This window comes from Myotis brandtii, unplaced genomic scaffold, assembly GCF_000412655.1.
Source record: "Myotis brandtii unplaced genomic scaffold, ASM41265v1 scaffold922, whole genome shotgun sequence".
In the NCBI taxonomy this organism is placed as follows: Eukaryota; Metazoa; Chordata; class Mammalia; order Chiroptera; family Vespertilionidae; genus Myotis; species Myotis brandtii.
Genome location: NW_005371799.1, coordinates 275,135 through 296,775, shown reverse-complemented (window position 1 = coordinate 296,775; position 21,641 = coordinate 275,135). Strand labels below are relative to the sequence as shown.

At 40.3% G+C, this 21,641-nt stretch overlaps 1 protein-coding gene across 1 annotated transcript in view; it reads right to left on the bottom strand.

Annotated features, from left to right (window-relative positions):
• Window positions 1-21,641, bottom strand: part of SPIDR (scaffolding protein involved in DNA repair) — a 273,808-nt gene that overhangs the window by 205,493 nt on the left and 46,674 nt on the right. Inside the window, exon 6 of the mRNA XM_014532904.1 lies at window positions 1,686-1,936. Within this exon, the coding sequence (XP_014388390.1) occupies window positions 1,686-1,936 (251 nt within the window). The remainder of the gene's footprint in view (window positions 1-1,685; window positions 1,937-21,641) is intronic.

Sequence of the window (21,641 nt, the reverse complement as noted above, 5' to 3'; positions counted from 1 at the left end):
TACAGTGGTTCTCAACCTTCCTAATGCCGTGACCCTTTAATACAGTTCCTCATGTTGTGGTGACCCCCAACCATAAAATTATTTTCGTTGCTACTTCATAACTTTAATTTTGTTCATAACTGTTATGAATCGTAATGTAAATATCTGATATGCAGGATGTATTTTCATTGTTACAAATTGAACATAATTAAAGCATAGTGATTAATCACAAAAACAACATGTAATTATATATGTGTTTTCCGATGGTCTTAGGTGACCCCTGTGAAAGGGTCATTCAACCCCCAAAGGGGTCTCGACCCACAGGTTGGCAACCCACAAGTTGAGAACCGCTGTCTTAATAGGATTGGGAACATCACTGGCTATAATTGTACACAACTGATTTCAACAAGGACATTTGAATCACTTTAATTGGCTTCTTTTCCTGTTCTCTCCAGAGACTACTACAAACGACCACCATTCTTTTTTGAGGCTATAACATCCAAACTCTGAGCATACGGGCTTCTGTCATATTTTATGTTAAATATAAACAAACAAGTAAATAAGTAAAATGATATATACAGTATATAGTAAACAGGCATGAACTGACTCAACATACTTCATCTATCCAAACAGACTCGGTCATATCCTTATACTTTTCCCTCCACTCCTACGCTCAAGACAGGCCTCTCCGCCCCAGGCCTTGCTCCCTGCTTCCTTTCTTGGGACACTGACAGAGCAATTATCCTGAACATCTGTCTAAATCTGTCTCTCCTTTTCTCTGAAATCTCTTTAGACACTGGATTCCTTTCAAGCCACTAGAGGTAATATCCCCACTTTCCTACGTTGAATCCCTCCTCCTAGTCGAGGAGTCACAAAACTATCTCCACTCCTTGAGTTCTGGGCACTCCTGGATCCCTAGTCCCTGGCTTCTTTCCTACTAGCCCACAAACATTACTGGAGTCTCAGTGTGAATCACCCTTCTTGCCATGTCTTGGTGCAGACATATCCTAAACAGATCCAAAACCTGTGCTCTTCATAGCTACATTGATTCTTCCTATTGGAAATCCTTTTTCCTTGAAACACTGCTTTCCACAAATTTGCCTTCTTGTTTTCATTGGGTTTTTGGTTTTATTGTTTTGTTCTAGTTTAAAACACAAAGAGACAATGGATTACACAGTGTTGGAACATGTCCTGAATGGTACACCTCTGACATGCACACCAGCCTGTTTCCTGTCCACAAGTCTTTGCTCTCTCGTGCGTCTTTGTATTTCCAAGTGTTTCCCTAGTCAATATCCATAACCATACTCATTAAAGTAATCTGAATAGTACATATGTATTTCTATTTCCCTCTTTAGACTATAAATTACTTGAAAATAGGCATTTACTTGTCTTAATTGTCTAAGACATCACCTGAAACACTGATGCTCAATAAAATTTGATAAACCCAAACAGCCAAGCTCCATTAAAGAAAGCAGTCACCTAAGCTGGGTATGACTGAAATGGAATGCTCAACTTGGGTGAGCTACTCCATACATCATCTCAAGAACTTAAGACTTCCATAATTACTTATAGAAATTACAATTCTATTCTCACAATTTTCCTTCCCAAGAAAATGGGTAAGCATTTTTAAATTACCATTTTAGATATGTGGGTTGTTAAAGAAAGAGAAAAGCTTTAAAAAAACATTTTAAAAGGTGTAATTTCACCTTGAAAGCTGCTTCTTATTTGCTGATTTTTCAGGAGTCCTAGGCAACTTCATCTGTTTCTGGGGGGTATACAAAATGCTGTCTGTAGGTTTCACCCTTGGGATTACCCGTCTCTCCATAACTTTTCCTCCATCTGATCCAAACTCCACGGGGTGTTTGCGAGAGGATTCGGACTCATTGAAGAAGCCATTCTCTGAGTTATCTTTGCTTTCACTATCTGATGAATACTCCAAAATTTCTGTAGAACTTGTCTGAAAAAATTAAGAAATATGCAATTAAATTTGAAGAATTCTTTATTCAAGTACTTATTTATACATGTCTATTATTCTATTCCCTTATAATTATAATTAGTAAATAACTTTAAACGTACAGTATCTTAAACTTTGTACATACAGTAGCTTAAACTTCTATTTTGACATGAAATCCAAAGTATCAGGCCATATAACCAAAGTCAAGATGGGATTAAACCAACTGTAAGCAAGATATTCTCTCATAGAATCCACCAAATTAGGTACAAATATTCAAACTTCCTTCAGTAAACTAAAGGAATGTGCCAGATAGTCAGTTTTGAAAACTGAACTAGTAACACCAACCTAAATGGCTGATGAAAGTCACTACAACCTAACACCTATTGGAAAACAGGTAAATTTTTTTGGATTTTGAAATTTAATGTGAGGTAAATAATATTCAATATTTCTTATGAACCAAAGAAAATTGCTTCTTCATGTGTAAACTACTTAATTTACCAAAAGAGTCTCCAAGGGTAAAGATGAAAACTAGATTTTCCAGCACAAATTCAATATAATATTTTCCAGAGACTAGTTTTAAATTGCTAATATCATCAGGAACTACATAAGAATATTAAGTCACTGCCTCTTTTTCATAACATTTCCTAAAATATTTCTTCTTCCCCCGACTCAAATTTCTAAACTACCAAAATAATATTTTGAAAACTGGATTACAAATAGAAACTCACATCACATAGCCTAACTGGACAGGGAAATCAAAACTTTCTTCTGTGATGTTCTCTGTCTTTGCCCACTTAAATTCTTAAATCGGGTATGAATTTTATTTTCCCATCTCTTGGTTTTGCAAGTCAGTCCCATGTTGTTCTACTGTCAGCAACAATTCATCCTTCAACACTAATTTTTCAGTATATTAGTAGCCCCTTTTAATTTAATACCTATACATTTTAAATTTACTAAATGTAAATTGTATATTTAGTTAAATGGATCTTCTGTGCCAATATAATTTCATAGTGTAGTATGGGTCCCTCGGGAAGGGCTCTATTTTGATGGATCAACATGGATTGTGTCACTGGCACTGAAATAGGCACTTGGCTAAAGAGAGTGAAGAGGCCACGGTACATATAAGGATTATTATCTGTGGGTATATGTGTACGCATGTGCATTGGTGCGTGGAGGGTAGCACTAGAATTTTCACCATTTGCTAATCTACATAAGACAGAAGGTTTATCACATTTGGCCTTTTAGAGGATTTTATAGTTACATCTTTTTTAAGAGCTAAAAAGGATATCACCAATCCCCATATCTCTTTCAAAAAACTGCTTAGGTAGTCACCTGTTACTAGGAACATTTAAAAGAAGAAAAAGTAAGTAAAAAAACCTCAAATTAATAGCTTAGTTCCTCTACCCTTTTCACAATCTCAGTTACATGCCTAAATTACTGTAGGCAGCTGCTAATCCATAAATAAGCCCTGTGGTCACATGTTTCCCCTATAACACAGCTTCTCAATAAAAATTAACAATAAGCCATAAAAAAAGAATAATTTTGTTTGAAAATTAAGATCCTTGGCACTAAAAACTTTAGACATTACTTGATAACTCCAAATTTAAATTCATCTTCTTGTTCTGAAATGTCTTTTCATTTAGTTCCCTAAAGTTTTGCATTTCATCCTAGAACAGCGTTTCACAACCTCAGCACTGTTGCCATTTTTCTGAATAAGAGTGGGCTTCCTGTACAGGGGCACTGACAAGTGGGTGAACCCCCACAAACTCTAAGCACTGGGCCCCTCCACACTCCCTGTCTCTGCCCTTCCCACTTTCCAACCCCCTAATCCCACATCAGGAGAACTTTAGGACCATAGGCCACAGCCTCACATTCCTGGCCTCAGGCCCAGCTACATTCCTCGATCCCCGACACTGGACACTCACGCTGTGACCATCCCCAGCTGCCACTGACCCTACCTGAGCCAGCTTCTATCTATGGGACTGAGCCCCAGTGGAAGGAAGAAGAGTGGTCCTTCCACTCTTCCCAGGCTCCTCAGCCTAGGACAGGAGTTAGGGACAATGGGGAGGATTAGTGGGTGGGCCTCAGTGAGCCCGGCTTCTGGCTGAGTGGTGCTCCCACTGTGGGATCAGGCCAAAACCAGCTCTCTAACATCCCCTGAGGGGTCCCGGATTGCGAGAGGGTCAGTGAGCCCGGCTTCTGGCTGAGTGGTGCTCCCACTGTGGGATCAGGCCAAAACCAGCTAACATCCCCTGAGGGGTCCCGGATTGCGAGAGGGCATAGGCCAGGCCGAGGGACTCCACCGGTGCACAATTGGGGTCAGGGAGGGATGCAGGAGGTTGGCCAGCCAGAAGGGGACCGTGGGAGGTCTCCAGGATGTGTCTGGCCCGTCTCACTCAGTCCCGATTCGCCAGACCCCAGCAGCAAGCTACCCTACCAGTCGGAGAGTCTGCCCCCCTGGTGGTCAGTGCACATCATTGCGACTGGTCAACCAGCCTACTGTCTGCCCCCTTGTGGTCAGTGCAGATCATGGCGAGTGGTTGAGCAGCCTTAGCATATCATTAGCATATTATACTTTGATTGAATGGACGACTGGACACATAGCGTATTAGGCTTTTATTATATAGGACTGGTGGCCTGGTGTATGAAATTCATGCACGGGGGGGGGGGGGGGGGGGGCGGCCCGCAGCCCAGCCTGCACCCTCTCCAATCGGAGACCCCATGGGAGATGTCCAACCGCCAGTTTAGGTCCGATCCCACAGGTGGTCGGACATCCCCCTCGCAATCTGGGACTCTGCTGCTCCTAATCGCTCACCTGCCTGCCTGCCTGATTGCCCCTAACCCCTCTGCCTGCCTGCTTGATCGCCCCTAACTGGCTTTGCCTGCCTGCCTGATCACCCCTAACTGCCCTCCCCTGCTGGCCTGATCCTGCCCCCAACTTCCCACCCCTGCTGGCCTGGTTGCCCCCAATTACCCTTCCCTGCTGGCCTGATCTCGCCCCCAACTGCCCTCCCTTGCCGGCTGATAGCCCCTAACGGTCTCTGCCTTGGCCCCCACCATTATGGCTTTGTCTGGAAGGAAGTCAGACGTCTGGAAGATGGCCTGTCGACCTGGTTTAATTAGCATATTACCCTTTTAGTAGTATAGGCAGATTATATAGGATAGGATTGCTTAAATGGGAGTGGGAGGGAAGCCTTTTTCATCAGGAGATGCTCTTGGCAGACAAAAATACATAATCCCTATATCTGGACTGATAGCCAGCCCTATGCACTATACTGCCAAACTGGTTATTAAAAAATTGAACCGCTTTCTTTCGCCTTACACCAAACAGCTATTGCCCTTAAAACCCCTCCTCAGCCCCCACCTTAGGTTCTACCTTTGCAGTTCACCCAGATTAAGTTCTGATTGGTCAGTTTCTATGCCAATCAGCGTCAAAAGCTCCGCCTCCTAGGCAGCCATTGGCTCCTCGCATTTCACCTAGATTTGGTTCTGATTGGTCGGTTTCTATGCCAGTCAGCATCTCCAGGCCTATCAATGGGCTTGATCAGAGAGGCGGGCTGATCAGCAGCCCCAGCAGAGGCCTGAGAGAAAGAGAGGCTTTGGCAGCTAGCCAGGCCCCAAGAGAAAGAGAGAGGCAAGGGCTGATCAACAGCTGCCATGAAGGCTACGGATCAGACCCTGCTTCTCTCTCCAGGCCTCTCTTAGGGCCTGATCCACAGCCCCCTCAGCAATCAGTGCTGGGTCACCATCCCCACACTGGCAGCCATCAGTGCTGGGTCGCCACAGCAACCCAGCATTGACTGCAGGACTGACTTCTGGTCGGTCGGGCCTTTGGTCGCTTTGGATGTTACAGATCCTGGGTTTTTATATATTAGGATTCCTCAGAATACATTAGCACGAATCCAGTAAATTTCCACTTCCTCTTAAACTAGGTAGATTTGTTTTCTGTTACTTGCAACCAAGAGGCTTAACTATCTGCTAAATATTTTCAAATAGGGAAAATGTTCCATTAAACAAATATTAATACAGTATGCACTAAGTATAAGGCTAATGCAAGATAGAAGATTTAATGAGACACAGTTCCATAAAGAGCTTGAAATCAAATAAAGGAGATATTATAAATATGGCCCACACTAAATGTTTTGAATGGGCAAACAATGAAGCTTTTATTTCTGACTAATATGAAATTAGCAGACACAACTGGAAGAAATAAAACCTCTACTGGGTTTCAAAGGATTGGAAAATTCTTAACAGATGAAGATGAGAACAGAGAGAACAAAGCATATAAGGCAGGAAAGTACAGTGGATTCTTGAGATACACAGACAAATCCAGACAAATGAAAGTTTAGAGTTTACAGGAAGCAAGAGACAATAATACAAACACTATAGGGTGGGGCAAAAGAGGTTTACAGTTGTTCCTGTGGAAAATAATACAATAATTCATAAATAATAATACAAGAATAAACTGTTTTGCATACCCACAACTGTAAACCTACTTTGCCACACCCTGTAATCCTCCAGATCGGGGCAGAGAGAGCACACATGTTCTCTTACATCAAGATAAATCATCACACCCATCAAAAATGGGGAATTGATTGTCCAGGAAAGAATTTTGTAAGTAAATGTAGCATTTAAATAATTAAAGAGCTACCCCTGAACTGCAGTGTCCCATTTCCTGTAAATCAAATCTTAACCTAATTCCATGTATGAAAGTTTATATGTGCAGAGTCCTCTTAGATAAAAACTGTGTCTACTAACAAAGTAAAAAACCAGTCAATCTAACTGAAATGCCTCTGTGGTAAAGCTACCTCCATAACAATTGAAACAAATTAGCCAGATGAATCACTGCTCTCTCAGAAATTACAGCTTTTCATTCTAAAATTTATAAATAAGTCACACAAAGAGCAACAGTGGAGTATCAGTAATAAATGATCACTTCCTTATTTTTAAATGACACCTTTGTAGCTAAATACTTTTTTACCCAGCTGGTAAAAAAAAGTAACTAAACTAAAATTATTCCTTGAAATAACCAATTATAAAACAAAGAACAGCTCACCTGACTTATATTTCATGCAAAAACCAAAGTCTCAAGATCTTGGTTTAAGCCTAGGCGAGAAGGTATGGGTGGCTGCTTCAGCGAAGACACCTTGTGCACCTGCTGCCATGGGGCAGGTGCTGGCTGTGCCCTGACTCACAGAGCCAGACCTGCCTCCCCAGGCCACATCCTGCAGCACACTGGTTTCTGCTCTCTGAGGCTTCCCATCCAATACGGACTAGGCCCAGACTTGCCTTATAGAATCTTATGAGATCACTGAGAGCCAAGCTGAATTCACCATGTTAATTCTGGGTTCAGCCTCCCTTTCTGAAAGTCACACTACTAATGAGAACAGTCAGTAGCATTTTAAGAAAAGAAAATGAGAATTATAAGGCCCTGCCTGCTTAGAAACCTGTAAATCCAAAGAGTTGCAAGGTGGGGACAATAGCAAAAACCCTACAGAAGATATGCCATGGTAGCTGTGGCAAGTCAAATCACCAAAACCAAGACAGCTCTTAAAAATCAGGGGAATTGAAAGAGTGCTAGAGGCTGATAAACCAGCAAATTTAGTTAGCAAATGCTTTCATTTCCACTCCAGTTGTAAAATGGAATTTATTACAAATCAATTGAGGGCCTGCTATGTAAGTGTCAAGAATCACTCTGGCTACAATGGATGCAGTGGGAGGGGAGGACACCAAAATAATTATTTAATTATTTATGCAGTCTTTAAATTCCAGCGGAATCCTATCTCTCTCTCTCTCTCTCTCTCTCTCTCTCACACACACACACACACACACACACACACACACCCCCCTTAAACATGTTGATTAGTCTTTGGCGATTTATCAAGAACTGCCCTGATTGTATGAAAAAGAACAGCAAGACCACAAGAGTACCTCAGACTCCCCGTTACTAACAGAACTTTATTTTCTATTGGGATTAAAAATCAATAAAAGCAACACAATTCTAGGCAACAGAGAGTCATAAACTACTGACAGGATATATACTCTCCCTGTCCATTTGGTGTGCGTGTTGTAACTGAAACTTTATTCATGAAAATCAGATAGAGAGGGAAAACAAAAGCTATAGATTTTCTCACACATTGAAAAGAAGAAAAAAACACCCGTCTTTCCTGAGGTAAACAGGTTTAACAAGCTACACCCATGGGTACACCTCTGCAAACCACTTGGCTTGTCTTTCCTGAACTAAATATGTTTCCAACCTCAAATTCCAGCCCGATGAGAACAACAGAACTCAAGTTCTATCAATGTGGGTTCACGAAGCACCACTCCACCACATAATGTCCAAAGCCCCAGGAGAAAATAAAAAACAGCATGGCAAAGGCATCTTAAGAGTAAGGGGAAAAAGAGAAATGACAAGGCTCAAAAAGGAACCTCCTGGGTCAAAGTTCACCAAGCAGCGCTGAGCCCTGTGGAGGAGAGCAGATTTGCCAGAGGCCAATCTGGTACTGGTATAAGAACAGGCACACAGACCAATGGAACACAACAGAGAGCCCAGAAATAAACGCATGCCTTTACGGTCAATTAATATTTGACAAAGGTGGCAAGAGCAGTAAATGGTGCTGGGAAAATTGGACAGGTACATGGAGAAAAATTAAACTAGACTACTAACTTACATCACACACAAGAATAAACTCAAAATGAATTAAAGACTTAAACTGAAGTCACAAAATAATAAAAATCCTAGAACATATTGGCAAGTAAAATTCCACACATCTCACATAGGAGTATTTTTGCTGGTACATCTCCTAGTGCAGTGGTCGGCAAACTGTGGCTTGCGAGCCACAGTTTGCCGACCACTGTTAGGGCAAGAGGAAGAAAGATTAAAATAACCAAATGGGAAAACATCAAACTAAAAAGCTTCTACCCAGCAAAAGAAACCATCAACAAAACCAAAAGGGGACCCATTGTATAGGAGAACATATTTGCCAATGATACATCTGATAAGGGGTAATTTCCAAAATATATGAAGAACTCATACAGCTCAACACCAGAAGACAACCCTAACCCTTTTAAAAATCATCCTCACAAAATTCCTTTAAGATAAATGAAGGCAATGCCCTCTCTGGTTTGCCTCAGTGGCTAGAGCGTCGGCCTGTGGACTGAAGGGTCCCAGGTTCAATTCCAGTCAAGGGCACATGCCCAGGTTGCAGGCTCGATCCCCAGTGGGGGGCGTGCAGGAGGCAACCAATCAATGATTCTCTCTCATCACTGATGTTTCTGTCTCTCTCTCCCTCTCCTTTCCTCTCTGAAATCAATAAAAATATATTTTAAAAAAAGATAAATGAAGACAAACTAGATAAACTGATACAGAGGAAGATTAAATGATTTAAATACAGTGGTCCAGAGTCACACAACAGGTTAAGGGATAATCTCAGCAAGCCACACTACTTACATAGCATTCTCCACACACTATTCCAGGCTCTGTCCAGAAAATAATGCCAACCAAAAGAATAAGGGGAAATCAGAAAACCACACACACACACACACACACACACACATACACAGTATGGGGCAAAAGTAGGTTTACAGTTGTAAATACATGAAACAGATTGTTCTTGTATTGTTATTTATGAATTACTAGAGGCCTGTTGCACGAAAAGATTCGTGCAATGGGCCTTCCCTTCCCCTGGCTGCCGGCACTGGTTTTCTTCCGGCTCCCGGGACCCAGGCCTTCGCTCCGGCCGGAGCCACCTTCAGTCTTCGCTCCACCGCTTCACGCCTACGTATGCAAATTAACCACCATCTTTGTTGGCGGTTAATTTGCATATCTTGCTGATTAGCCAATGGGAGGCATAGTGAAGGTACAGTCAATTACCATGTTTGTCTATTATTAGATAGGATTGTATTATTGTCCATACAAACAACTGTAAACCTACTTTTGCCCCACTTTGTGTATTTAACTTCAAGTGCTACAAATACGCCAAAAGGCAAAGTGAATTATCTCTAAAGAAGAAATTTGTCCTGTGTATTTTTCCATAACCATGGCGTTCAATAAAGATGAACCAGTAAAGCCATTAATATTAAGGAACCTAAAAGGCATAATGTTTCATAATGCTTATTTCATCACTATTTCAATAACTCAAAGATAATGTACAGTACATAATACACTTATTATATGATCCCTTTTATTAGTCACACTGAGCTAAAACAATATTATGGAGATAAGTCATCTCTGAAAACAATTACTCTTGGACACTCATGGAAGAACAAAATGAAAAAAGTGTCAGACTGTTTTAGCTTCAACAAAAACTAGAAACAGCAAAGGTAGTTCTGGAAACCTCACCCTTGAGAACATACTTGGTTTAAAGTGGAATTCAAACAAAACCATGTTTATCCATCCTATATAATAAAAGCCTAATATGCTAAGTGCCCAGTCGTCCGTTCAACCAATCAAAGCATAATATGCTAATGATATGCTAAGGTCACTCAACCACTCGCTGTGATGTGCACTGACCACCAGGGGGCAGACAGCCAGCCAGTCAACCAGTCGTTATGACATGCACTGACCACTAGGGGAAAGATGCTCCAACCGGTAGGTGAGCTTGCTGCTGAGGTCCAGCTGACTGGGGTTGAGTGAGACAGGCCAGACACACCCTGGAGCCCTCCCGCGGTCCCTCCCTGGCTGGCCAATCTCCCACATCCCTCCCCAGCCCCGATCCTGCACTGGTGGGGTCCCTCAGCCTGGCCTGGGCCCTCTCACAATCCGGGACCCCTCGGGGGATGTTGGAGAGCTAGTTTCAGCCCGATCCTGCAGGCTAGGCCAAGGGACCCCAATGGTGCATGAATTCGTGCTTTTAAAAAAAAAAAGTGTTTTGTTAACAGCTATTAACTCTTGGGTTATTTTACCAAAACCAAAAAAGAAAGAGTGAAAGAAATGAATTAAATATGTGAACTAGATTTTAAAAAAAATAAATCACATGCCTTCAGAACTGTCTGCCAGTTTTGGTTACAGCATCCATGTGGCCTTATCTATTAAAATTAAACATTGTCTATTTCTTAAATGGCCTTTCTTGAAAAAGAAGGCTTTGTACCCTTGATTAAATTAGGTGTAATTAAAAGTCAAGTTGTCCAGAATAAATCAGAAGATTACAACTCAGCTAAAACTAAACTGTCACAAAGAGGCCAAGAATAGAGACAAACTGTTATGCTATTTTAACTTTAACATGAGAGAAATGTCAGGTTATCTACCTTTCCTTCTTCTGAAATCCCTTTTAACTGACTTTCTTCACATTTGTCCTAACCCTATTTTTAAAATTTTCCCAGATGAACAACAGAAAAAAGATGGCTCAGTGGAAACCAGCACCACATCTCTCATGAGTAAAACACATTAACCTAAAAAAACAGATGATAACAGTTCGTCATCAGCACAACTTTTATTAAAAGGGGGGAGGGGGAAACGAACACTTGATTATCACCATGGACAGCAGCAACTGAAAAGTAAACCTGAGGGGCAAGCACTTTCCACGATTTATTTTTCCTAGGCCTATAACCCTGGACATTTATTATTATGTGAAGATCATTATATTTCTTACTTTCTCTTTTTAATTTGGAATTCTAAAAAAATGAAACTTAAGCCAGAATACTACATTTAAATACAATCAAATATTAATGTGAATTCAATAGAAATTCTAAACAACTTAGTAATATGACTGAAATCCTCCCTTATTTGCATATCAATGAAATACAGACTTATTTTGGATATGGATATTGGTAAACCCACATAATAAAAAGCAGTAACCTTTTTCTTTAGAAAGAAAATTTTCAATTAGGCCACTGCCAAATTTAAACCTGGAAATCTCAAATGTTTGTATTTCCCCTTCAAAATATCAAAATCAGGTTAACTAATCATATTCAATTTTCTCCACAATCTAGAGTGAAACTTTTCTTGGATTAGAAATGTTTAAAGTACCTAAGTAAGAGTTAGACAATGACAGTCTTTTGAAATAAAACTGGCAATAGAGGGATAGTCTATTAAATTTTTGACAAATTATTCTTTAAAATACATTTTTATTGACTTCAGAGAGGAAGGGAGAGGGAGGGAGAGATAGAAACATCAATAATGAGAATCGTTGATTGGCTGCCTCCTGCACACTCCCCTATTAGGGGTCAGACCCGTAACCCGGGCATGTGCCCTAACTGGGAATCGAACTGTGACCTCCTGGTTCATAGGTTGACGCTCAACCACTGAGCCATGCCAGCCAGGCCAAATATGATTTTTATAAGCCTTTCTAATGAGAAGTTTGTGATCTTTATCATTTACTTATAAAAGTAGCAGCACTATTTGAAATACTATTTCCCTGATGAACTGGAAATTTTTAATCAAGTTTTTTAATACCATTTCAGGAATATGCTCCATAACAGTGATCTAAATATTTTCATGTTTACCTCTACTTCCCACATTCAGATCACTAGCTTAATAAGTAAGGAATAAGTTCAAGAAGGCCCTATTCTAATTCTAGCCCTTGTATTTCTTCCATTTCCTTTGTACCTAAAATAGAATCTAACCCTAAGAATTTTAAAGAATGGAAGAACAAAATACCTAAAATAGAATCTAACCCTTCCATTTCCTTTGTACCTAAAATAGAATCTAACCCTGGCTAAGAATTTTAAAATTTGTGTTAATTCTTTCAAGTTAGATATCGTTTGTAAGATTACTAGTATTGTTCTTACCACAAAAATGACTCACTTTTGACACTAATTCAACTAAAAGAACATTTTAACTCACTGACATATACATGCAAAGCAATGTTCCAGGCAATATGAGAAATAACCAAGGTTAACAAGACATCTTCAAACTGATGCAGTAGAAATAGAACCGGCCCTTGACTCAGAGAGAGCTGGTTGTAAATTCCAGCTTTAACACTGACTAGTGGTATAACCTGAACAATGTCTCAAAGTATGAAAGAGTAGAAATAGTAGGTACTTCACCAAGTCATCATGAGGATTAAATGAAAAGTATGAAAAGCACAATAAGGTTCTTAAGAACACAAATAGTATCTTGTCTTATCCCAATGCCCAACAAAGGCTATACCAAATGTAAGCCTGCCTATCCTTACTCATTCATCAAGCATTGATTACATGTTTGCTATGTACCAGGGATTGTTCTAAGCCAGGGACAAGAGATAAATAAGATATGTTTCTTACCCTCAAGAAACTTACAATATAGAAGGAATATATGTGGGGCATGGGAGGATTCATAGGGATACAAGGGCCAAGGTTATGGACAAGGTACATTGATGAAAAAGTCTCCCTAGAATGGGTGACTTGAAAATAAGTCGGTATTTCACAAGTGGGACAGAGGTTGAGAAGAAGAGGGCACTCTAAGCAAAGGCAACAACCAGGACAAAAATATGAAGAAAGAAAGATCCTGCTCTGTTTAAGGAGCTGTGATGTGGTCAGTATGGCAGAGCTAGAAGGCAAATGATACCAGCAGTTAGGATAAAAAGGTCATTATCACATCCCAGAGTTCCAGGCTGAGGATTTCCAACCACCTGGTAGGACCTAGCCATCCTATATAATAAAAGCCTAATATGCTAAGTGTCCAACCATTCGACCAGTTTCTGTGACACGCACTGACCACCAGGGGCAGATGCTCTGATTGGTAGATTAGCTTGCTGCTGGGGTCTGGCTGATCGGGATTGGGCGAGACAAGCCAGACATGCCCTGGAGCCCTCTCGGGGTCCCTCCCCAGCCCCAATCGTGCACTGGCAGGGCCCCTCGGCCTGGCCTGCACCCTCTTGCAATCCGGGACCTCTTGGGGGATGTTGGAGAGCCGGTTTTGGCCCGATCCCCGCAGGCCAGGACTAGGGACCCCACTGGTGCATGAATACATGCACCAGGCCTCTAGTTTTTAATAAGTTCTCCCTAGCTTTTTTTTTTTTTTAAGCAAGCTACTGTGTACAAGAGGCTTTATTTTCATGATGCCTTTTAATCGTTACTATAGCCCTACTAGATAGGTGTTTTTTTTAAAATATATTTTATTGAGTTTTTACAGAGAGGAAGGGAGAGGAATAGAGTTAGAAGATGAGAGAGAAACATCAGTCAGCTGCCTCCTGCACACTCCTCACTGGGTATGTGCCCGCAACCAAGGTACATGCCCTTGACGGGAATCGAACCTGGACCCTTCAGTCTGCAGGCCGACGCTCTACCCACTGAGTCAAACCGGTCAGGGCTAGATAGGTATTTTTATACTCACTTCATACAGAAGGCCTGAGAAGGTTAAGTAATTTGTTCCCAAGTACAAAGTAATGACAGCTGGGACTCCAACCTGGCCCATCTGAACCCATATGATATCACAGTTTTCAAACTTCTTTGATCACGATTTCACCCAGCAAGACTCACAGGTCTATAATTGAAACAAAACAGTTCCATGATGCAGCATGATTTTCATTCTCTTCCCTTAAAAAAAATAAAAAAATGTCTGATTGCTATTTTTAAGGAGGAGCAAATGACCAGTAGTGCCAGTGCTGCTGATCAGCCGTGTAGAATAGAGACGGAGAGTTTGCCTGTAGGTCGTTTGTGGCCTTGGAGAGCAGCACCCATGGGAGAGGAGTGGCAGACGTGGGACTGGAGATGGGAGAGAGACAGTAGAGACTTAACCCTTTGTAGGCCATTGGCTTCTACAGACACAGTGGGGATGGTTTCTGTTTTGGACGTGTGGCATTAACTGGTTAAGAATGTGTCTCGACACCTTTCAAAAGAGGACATTCAGAAAGCCAAGAGACATATGAAAACATGCTCAAAGTCACTAATCATCCGAGATGCAAACAGCAAGACTCACAGGTCTATAATTGAAACAAAACAGTTCCATGACGCAGCATGATTTTCATTCTCTTCCCTTAAAAAAAATAAAAAAATGTCTGATTGCTATTTTTAAGGAGGAGCAAATGACCAGTAGTGCCAGTGCTGCTGATCAGCCGTGTAGAATAGAGACGGAGAGTTTGCCTGTAGGTCGTTTGTGGCTTTGGAGAGCAGCACCCATGGGAGAGGAGTGGCAGACGTGGGACTGGAGATGGGAGAGAGACAGTAGAGACTTAACCCTTTGTAGGCCATTGGCGTCTACAGACACAGTGGGGATGGTTTCTGTTTTGGACGCGTGGCATTAACTGGTTAAAGATGTGTCTCGAGGAATTCTGCTTCACACAGGCTGGGGAACAGATAAGGCAGAAGCTGCAGTGTAAGTGTAGTCAAGAAAGATGTCAGTTTTATTTTGTTAAATATGGGAGAACTCTCCCTATTTTTTGTAAGAATAAATAAAAAGCAAATAGTTTGACATTCAAGTCCCTCATGATCTTAATTCTCCAATCGCAGTACCTACTGTTCTTCCATAAAAGTCTTTCCTAAAAGACTAACTCAGCTATACCAAATTATTAAATTTTTCCCAGAATGTTGGTTTTTCTTTCTTTTTTGCTTTTTCTTTTTACACATTATTTCTTTTCCTAAAATGCCCTTCCTTCTGCTTGCCTACTTGGCAAACTCATATTCAGTGTTGAAGACTTTGTTCAAACATCCTACATCTATGAAGACTTCCTTTTCACACCCAACATTCTATTATGAGTGAATTTTACAGCAAGCACCCCTATATCCACTATCTAGATTCTACCACTTAATATTTTCCTATACTTGCTTTACCATATATCTACTAGATGTTAAAGAGGGCTTTTCTTCTTGTCACCAGCAGATATTGTACCCATTTCTATTATTGAATTTCTATGTACTACAACTAGTTGTATATCTGTCTATCCATTCTTTGAGACTGTGAACTCCTTGAAAGCTTCAATTGGTTTATGTATGCATGGCTCTAAGAATATAGATTGGCATAAACAAATTTACTGTAAGGGAGAATATGAAGTAAATAAATTCTAAACATATTTCTTATGAAAACTTCTCTTTACATGATCTTAAATAACAATAGCAGAAAAATAACGTTCCCTAATATACCTTTCCTTTATATGATGGGAGCGGTAGGGGCAACTGCTTCATCTAAACAGCCACAAAGGGGACATGCACTTTGCACCACTACTACAGTTGATAGAGGAGGAAACCAAAATGTTCCTTCTACTTTGCGAGGAGAGCAGACAGATTTCTGTCTGCATTAGATGTCACGCACATAAAAAGACCCTCCTGGGGACAACAAAAATTTATAGATACTATTGATGTGATAGGTTCTGACCTATTGTTATGTCTAGGAAGCCATCTTTTCAGGAAATAATGATCATGATATCTGTTCTTGAACAGAAAAGATGAGTTTAGCAGTATATAACAGATTTGCAGAGCAGAACACGGGAGAGAATGGAAGGAAAAACAAATGGAGATTTCTTTCCATTCTGTTAAATGGAGTGAGGGGAGACTAGAACACAAAACATTTTAAAAAACAAACAGACAAACCAAAAAAGTCACTGTTGGAAATTAATGAACTTAATATGACCGTAAGGAAAAACAGCACTGGCTGATAGGGTCCTTTTCAGACTATAGTGAAAATATTTTTTCTACATGTACTTTGTTCTCCAGATTATTAGACTCGAATATATCCCTACAGAAGAAGTTTTTTCTACAAAGTGTCCTCTTCATAACTGCCATTATGAACACCAACTGCCTATCATGACACAGCAACCAAGAAACATGAGGCTTGTGTCTGGAACAGTCCACTTGTGATTTCCTGCTAGACTTTCTCAATTCATAGGGTGATGAAATGGCCGAATGTTGCAATGAATTTATGGCTTTAGGTAAAAACCCAGGGCATCCAATACAGAAGTGGCCGAAGAGAGCGGCACTCAGCAGGAAGTTGTTCCTGCAAAGGAAATTGCAGTTTCTAAGATGAAGAGGAAGTCAAGAGAGAGAATTAGGTGTCTTAAAACTTGAGAAATACTGAATAGTCTCAAATATAGTTAAAACATTAAGTAGTATTTAGGTTAGCATTGATTATAAATTTGAAACTTTGCCAATGCAGGCTGGGGTAGAAGCTCACACACCAAAGTCAAATCATGTCAACTCTCCTTCCGTTAGGGGCTGCCCCTCTCCTCTATTCCTTGCAGAAACCTTTTTTTTTTTTTGCAAAATATCTAATAGTGGCATCAATTTAAAGGGATAGAGAAAAAACACTATCACTCATATGTAACTTCCTACATCCTATAGAATCGTGGTCAAATCTGTCTTAATTTTATGATGCCCTGCAATGTCCTATATGGGGGATGGATTCATATACAAATCCATCCCCCAATAAGTTTCAAGTCTCTATATAATAAATGGCTAACTTCTAAAGTTTGCTTATTTCCATGCCCACAAAATATATTCTAGTTAAAGAAAACACATAATCAGTCAGTTCTCTGGCATTACATGATATAGCCCAAGCTATCATTTTTAGTTTAATGCAACTTTCATAATAAGGCCTAAGGAACCTCTGGTAGAAGTTGTTTCTACCACCTTCATCTAATGACATTAGAAACTTAATAGGAATTTATGATCCCACCTTTTTAATTTTTTTTATCATGCACAGAATTCTTTCCCTAATGCTTACAAATATTCACAGAACAGGCCTTTTCCACCATTAAACAGGAAACGGAGTACTGCACATATGTTTTAGTCAATAGTAGGCTTTGTATATGTTTAACTGTGGTACAAACAAAAAGGAGAGTATTAACAATTCTTCTTGGTGTACGGAAACCACTTTTCTCATTATATTAAGACACACAGCATGTTAACTTTCGCAAGACAATGCGAGGCACCAGGATCTGTTCTTCATTACTCAAATCTTGTCTTCATGGTCACTATTTTACGCTTAACAATCTGCCCTCAGGAGTGGGATTTCCCTGGCAAAATCTTCATTTTGACTTTTCAACTCCTGACTCTGTTAACAACCACTAATATCCATCATCCTACGATTTCTAATTTGGCTTTTGAGTTACTGTGTTATGATCTGCATCTTCTGTCCTTCCCTGTTTTTCTTCAGCTGCCTTTTTTTCACCAACTAGCACTTCATAAATCCTTACCTTCCTTCATTGAACAAATAGTTGCTGAACACCAAGTACTCTGTTGATGATGCCACTACAACATGAAGTAAGATTCAGGCTACTTATAGTAAGCAAATAATCTGTTACAACACAGTACACTAAGTGCTATGAAAAGATACTCTACTGTACCCTTCAACTGCTTGCTGTTCACAAACTTTGTATTAGTTTTCTATTGCTGTGTAACAAATACCACAAACTCAGTGGCTTATAGCCATACTCATTTAATAGCTCATACCTAGTTCCATAGGCTGGAAGGCTTGCACATTTTAACTGAGTCCTCTGCTCAGGGTATCACAAAGCTGAAATCAAGGTATTCGCTGAGCTTAGTTCTCTAGAGGCTCTGGAGAAAAATCTGATGCTAAGCTCATTCTTCTCGCTGGCAGAACTCAGCTCCTGAGGTTTAATGACTGAGGTCTCCAGTTCCTTGCTGGCTGTTGGACAGAATCTGTTTTGAGCTCCCACATGCACCATATTCCTTGCTCTGTGACCCCTTCCAACTTTAAACCAGCAACAGCACATAAATCCTTCTCCTGTTCCAACTCTGACTTCCTCAGGCCCTGAACTCTAGACACAGATTTAAAGGGCATATGGATAGGTCAGGCCTATTGAGGGTCAACTCTGCTGAAAGTCCACTGTGCTTTATAACAAAACCTAATCATAGGAATAAACTCCATCAGTGGCAGTTTCAGGTATTATGCAGGTACAACAGGGAGTAAGGATGTTGGGGGTCAATTTAGAATTTCATCTACCACAATTGATACAGAAAACAAAAAAACTTGGCATTAAAATGATACCTGTAATTTAACCTAGTTATGAGTAACTGGAAAGGAGCACAGGGAAAGTCAAATAGTATAGGCATGCCATTTGTGCAGCTTTGCCAGGAAGCTGCATTTTAACATTCCCCAGAAAGCCACCAGACAGGGAGAGAAGAAACCCATGCCCAGTAAGGTCTGGGTGAAATAGGGAACGTTCTTGCCAGTCAGTCACATCTAGAAACAGGTCATTGGCCAGAATAGGCGTAGCCACTGCGAAGGCGCGGAATTTGAGATATTTAATCTCCTAAACAAAGGCACTCTCACTCTAGGCCAGGGGTGGGCAACCTTTTTGTGAGTGCGTGCCAAAACCAGCAAAATCTCTGACTCAAAATTCTTCTGCGTGCCAACCCTCATTTTTTGAGAACATGTTACACCTACTTGATATCTCTTAAGGTGTTCGTATATGAAGAAACTTGAAGAAATAATAAAATCCATTCAAGCAACAAAAACACAGTATATGATGATGAAAAATACATTTATTTTTTTAATGTATACATGTACACTGATAGTCCGACAGAAAACTTTATGACTCCGTTTGATATTATCAGTGGGACTTTTGCTGCTGCGTCACTGATGACAGATTTTATATCAGGTTTATATTTCGTGACCTTCAGAGATTCGCACGAGCTACTACTTTCATCCGTCAGGCTACTCCTATCACGAGACTTAACAAAATTCATCACTGAGAACAAAGATTCACAAGCGTATATGGATGAAACCAAAACACTGGTCGGATCTAGGAAGGCAGGGAGAGTTAAGGCAGAGGCATAGAAATTGCTCTTCCCAAATAAAAGGCATCCAAATTGGAAAATTGGAAGTAAAACTGTCCTTATTTGCAGACGACATGATATTATACATACAAAACCCTAGAGACTCCATCAAAAAACTATTAGACTTAATACATGAATTTGGCAATGTAGCAGGATACAAAATTAACCCCAAGAAATCTGAGGCATTTCTATACACCAATAGTGAACTTTCAGAAAGAGAGATTATAAAAACAATCCCATTTACCATCGCACCAAAAAAATTAAGCTACCTAGGAATAAACTTAACTAAAGAGGTAAAAGACCTCTACTCAGAAAACTACAGGACATTGAAAAAAGAGATAGAGGAAGACATAAACAGATGGAAGAACATACCGTGTTCATGGATTGGTAGAATCAACATCATTAAAATGTCCATACTACCCAAAGCAATCTATAAATTCAACGCACTTCCCATTAAAATACCAACGGCATACTTCACAGATCTAGAACGAACTCTCCAAAAATTCATCTGGAACAAAAAACGACCCCGAATAGCTGCAGCGATCCTGAGAAAGAACAAAGTAGGTGGGATCTCAATACCAGATATCAAGCTGTATTACAAAGCCACTGTTCTCAAAACTGCCTGGTACTGGCACAAGAACAGACATATAGATCAATGGAATAGAATAGAGAGCCCAGAAATCAGCCCCAACCAATACGCTCAATTAATATTTGACAAAGGAGGCAAGAACATACAATGGAGTCAAGACAGTCTCTTCAATAAATGGTGCTGGGAAAATTGGACAGATACATGCAAGAAAATGAAACTAGACCACCAACTTACACCATACACAAAAATAAACTCAAAATGGATAAAGGACTTAAATATACGACCGGAAACCATAAAAATACTAGAAGAATCCAAAGGCAACAAAATCTCAGACATATGCCAAAGCAATTTCTTCACTGATACAGCTCCTAGGGCAGTTGAAACTAAAGAGAAAATGAACAAATGGGACTACATCAAAATAAAAAGCTTCTGCACAGCAAAAGAAACCATCAACAAAACAACAAGAAAACCCACTGCGTGGGAAAACATATTTGCCAACGTCATATCTGATAAGGGCCTAATCTCCAAAATTTATAGGGAACTCATACAACTTAACAAAAAGAAGATAAACAATCCAATCAAAAAATGGGCAAAGGATCTAAATAGACACCTTTCAAAAGAGGACATTCAGAAAGCCAAGAGACATATGAAAACATGCTCAAAGTCACTAATCATCCGAGAGATGCAAATCAAAACAACAATGAGGTACCATCTCACACCTGTCAGAATGGCTATCATCAACAAATCAACAAACGACAAGTGCTGGAGAGGATGTGGAGAAAAAGGAACACTTGTGCACTGCTGGTGGGAATGCAGACTGGTGCAGCCACTATGGAAGACAGTATGGAGTTTCCTCAAAAAACTGGAAATGGAACTCCCATTTGACCCTGTGATCCCACTTCTAGGAATATATCCCAAGAAACCAAAAACACCAATCAGAAAGGATATATGCACCCCTATGTTCATAGCAGCACAATTCACCATAGCTAAGATTTGGAAACAGCCTAAGTGCCCATCAGTAGATGAATGGATTAGAAAACTGTGGTACATCTACACGATGGAATACTATGCTGCTGTAAAAAAGAAGGAACTCTTACCATTTGCAACAGCATGGATGGAACTGGAGAGCATTATGCTAAGTGAAATAAGCCAGTCAATGAAGGAAAAATACCACATGATCTCACTCATACATGGATAATAAAGACCATTACAAACTTTTGAACAATAATAGATACAGAGGCAGAGCTGCCTCAAACTGATTGTCAAACTGCAGTGGGAAGGCCAGAGAGGGTTGGGGGGCAGAAGGGAGGGGAGTAAGAGATCAACCGAAGGACTTGTATGCATGCATATAAGCAAAACCAATGGACATAAGACACTGGGGGGTAAGGGAGGGCAGGGGATTGTCAAGGGCGGGGAAAAAAAAAGATACATATGTAATACCCTTTGTAATACTTATAATATTTTTTT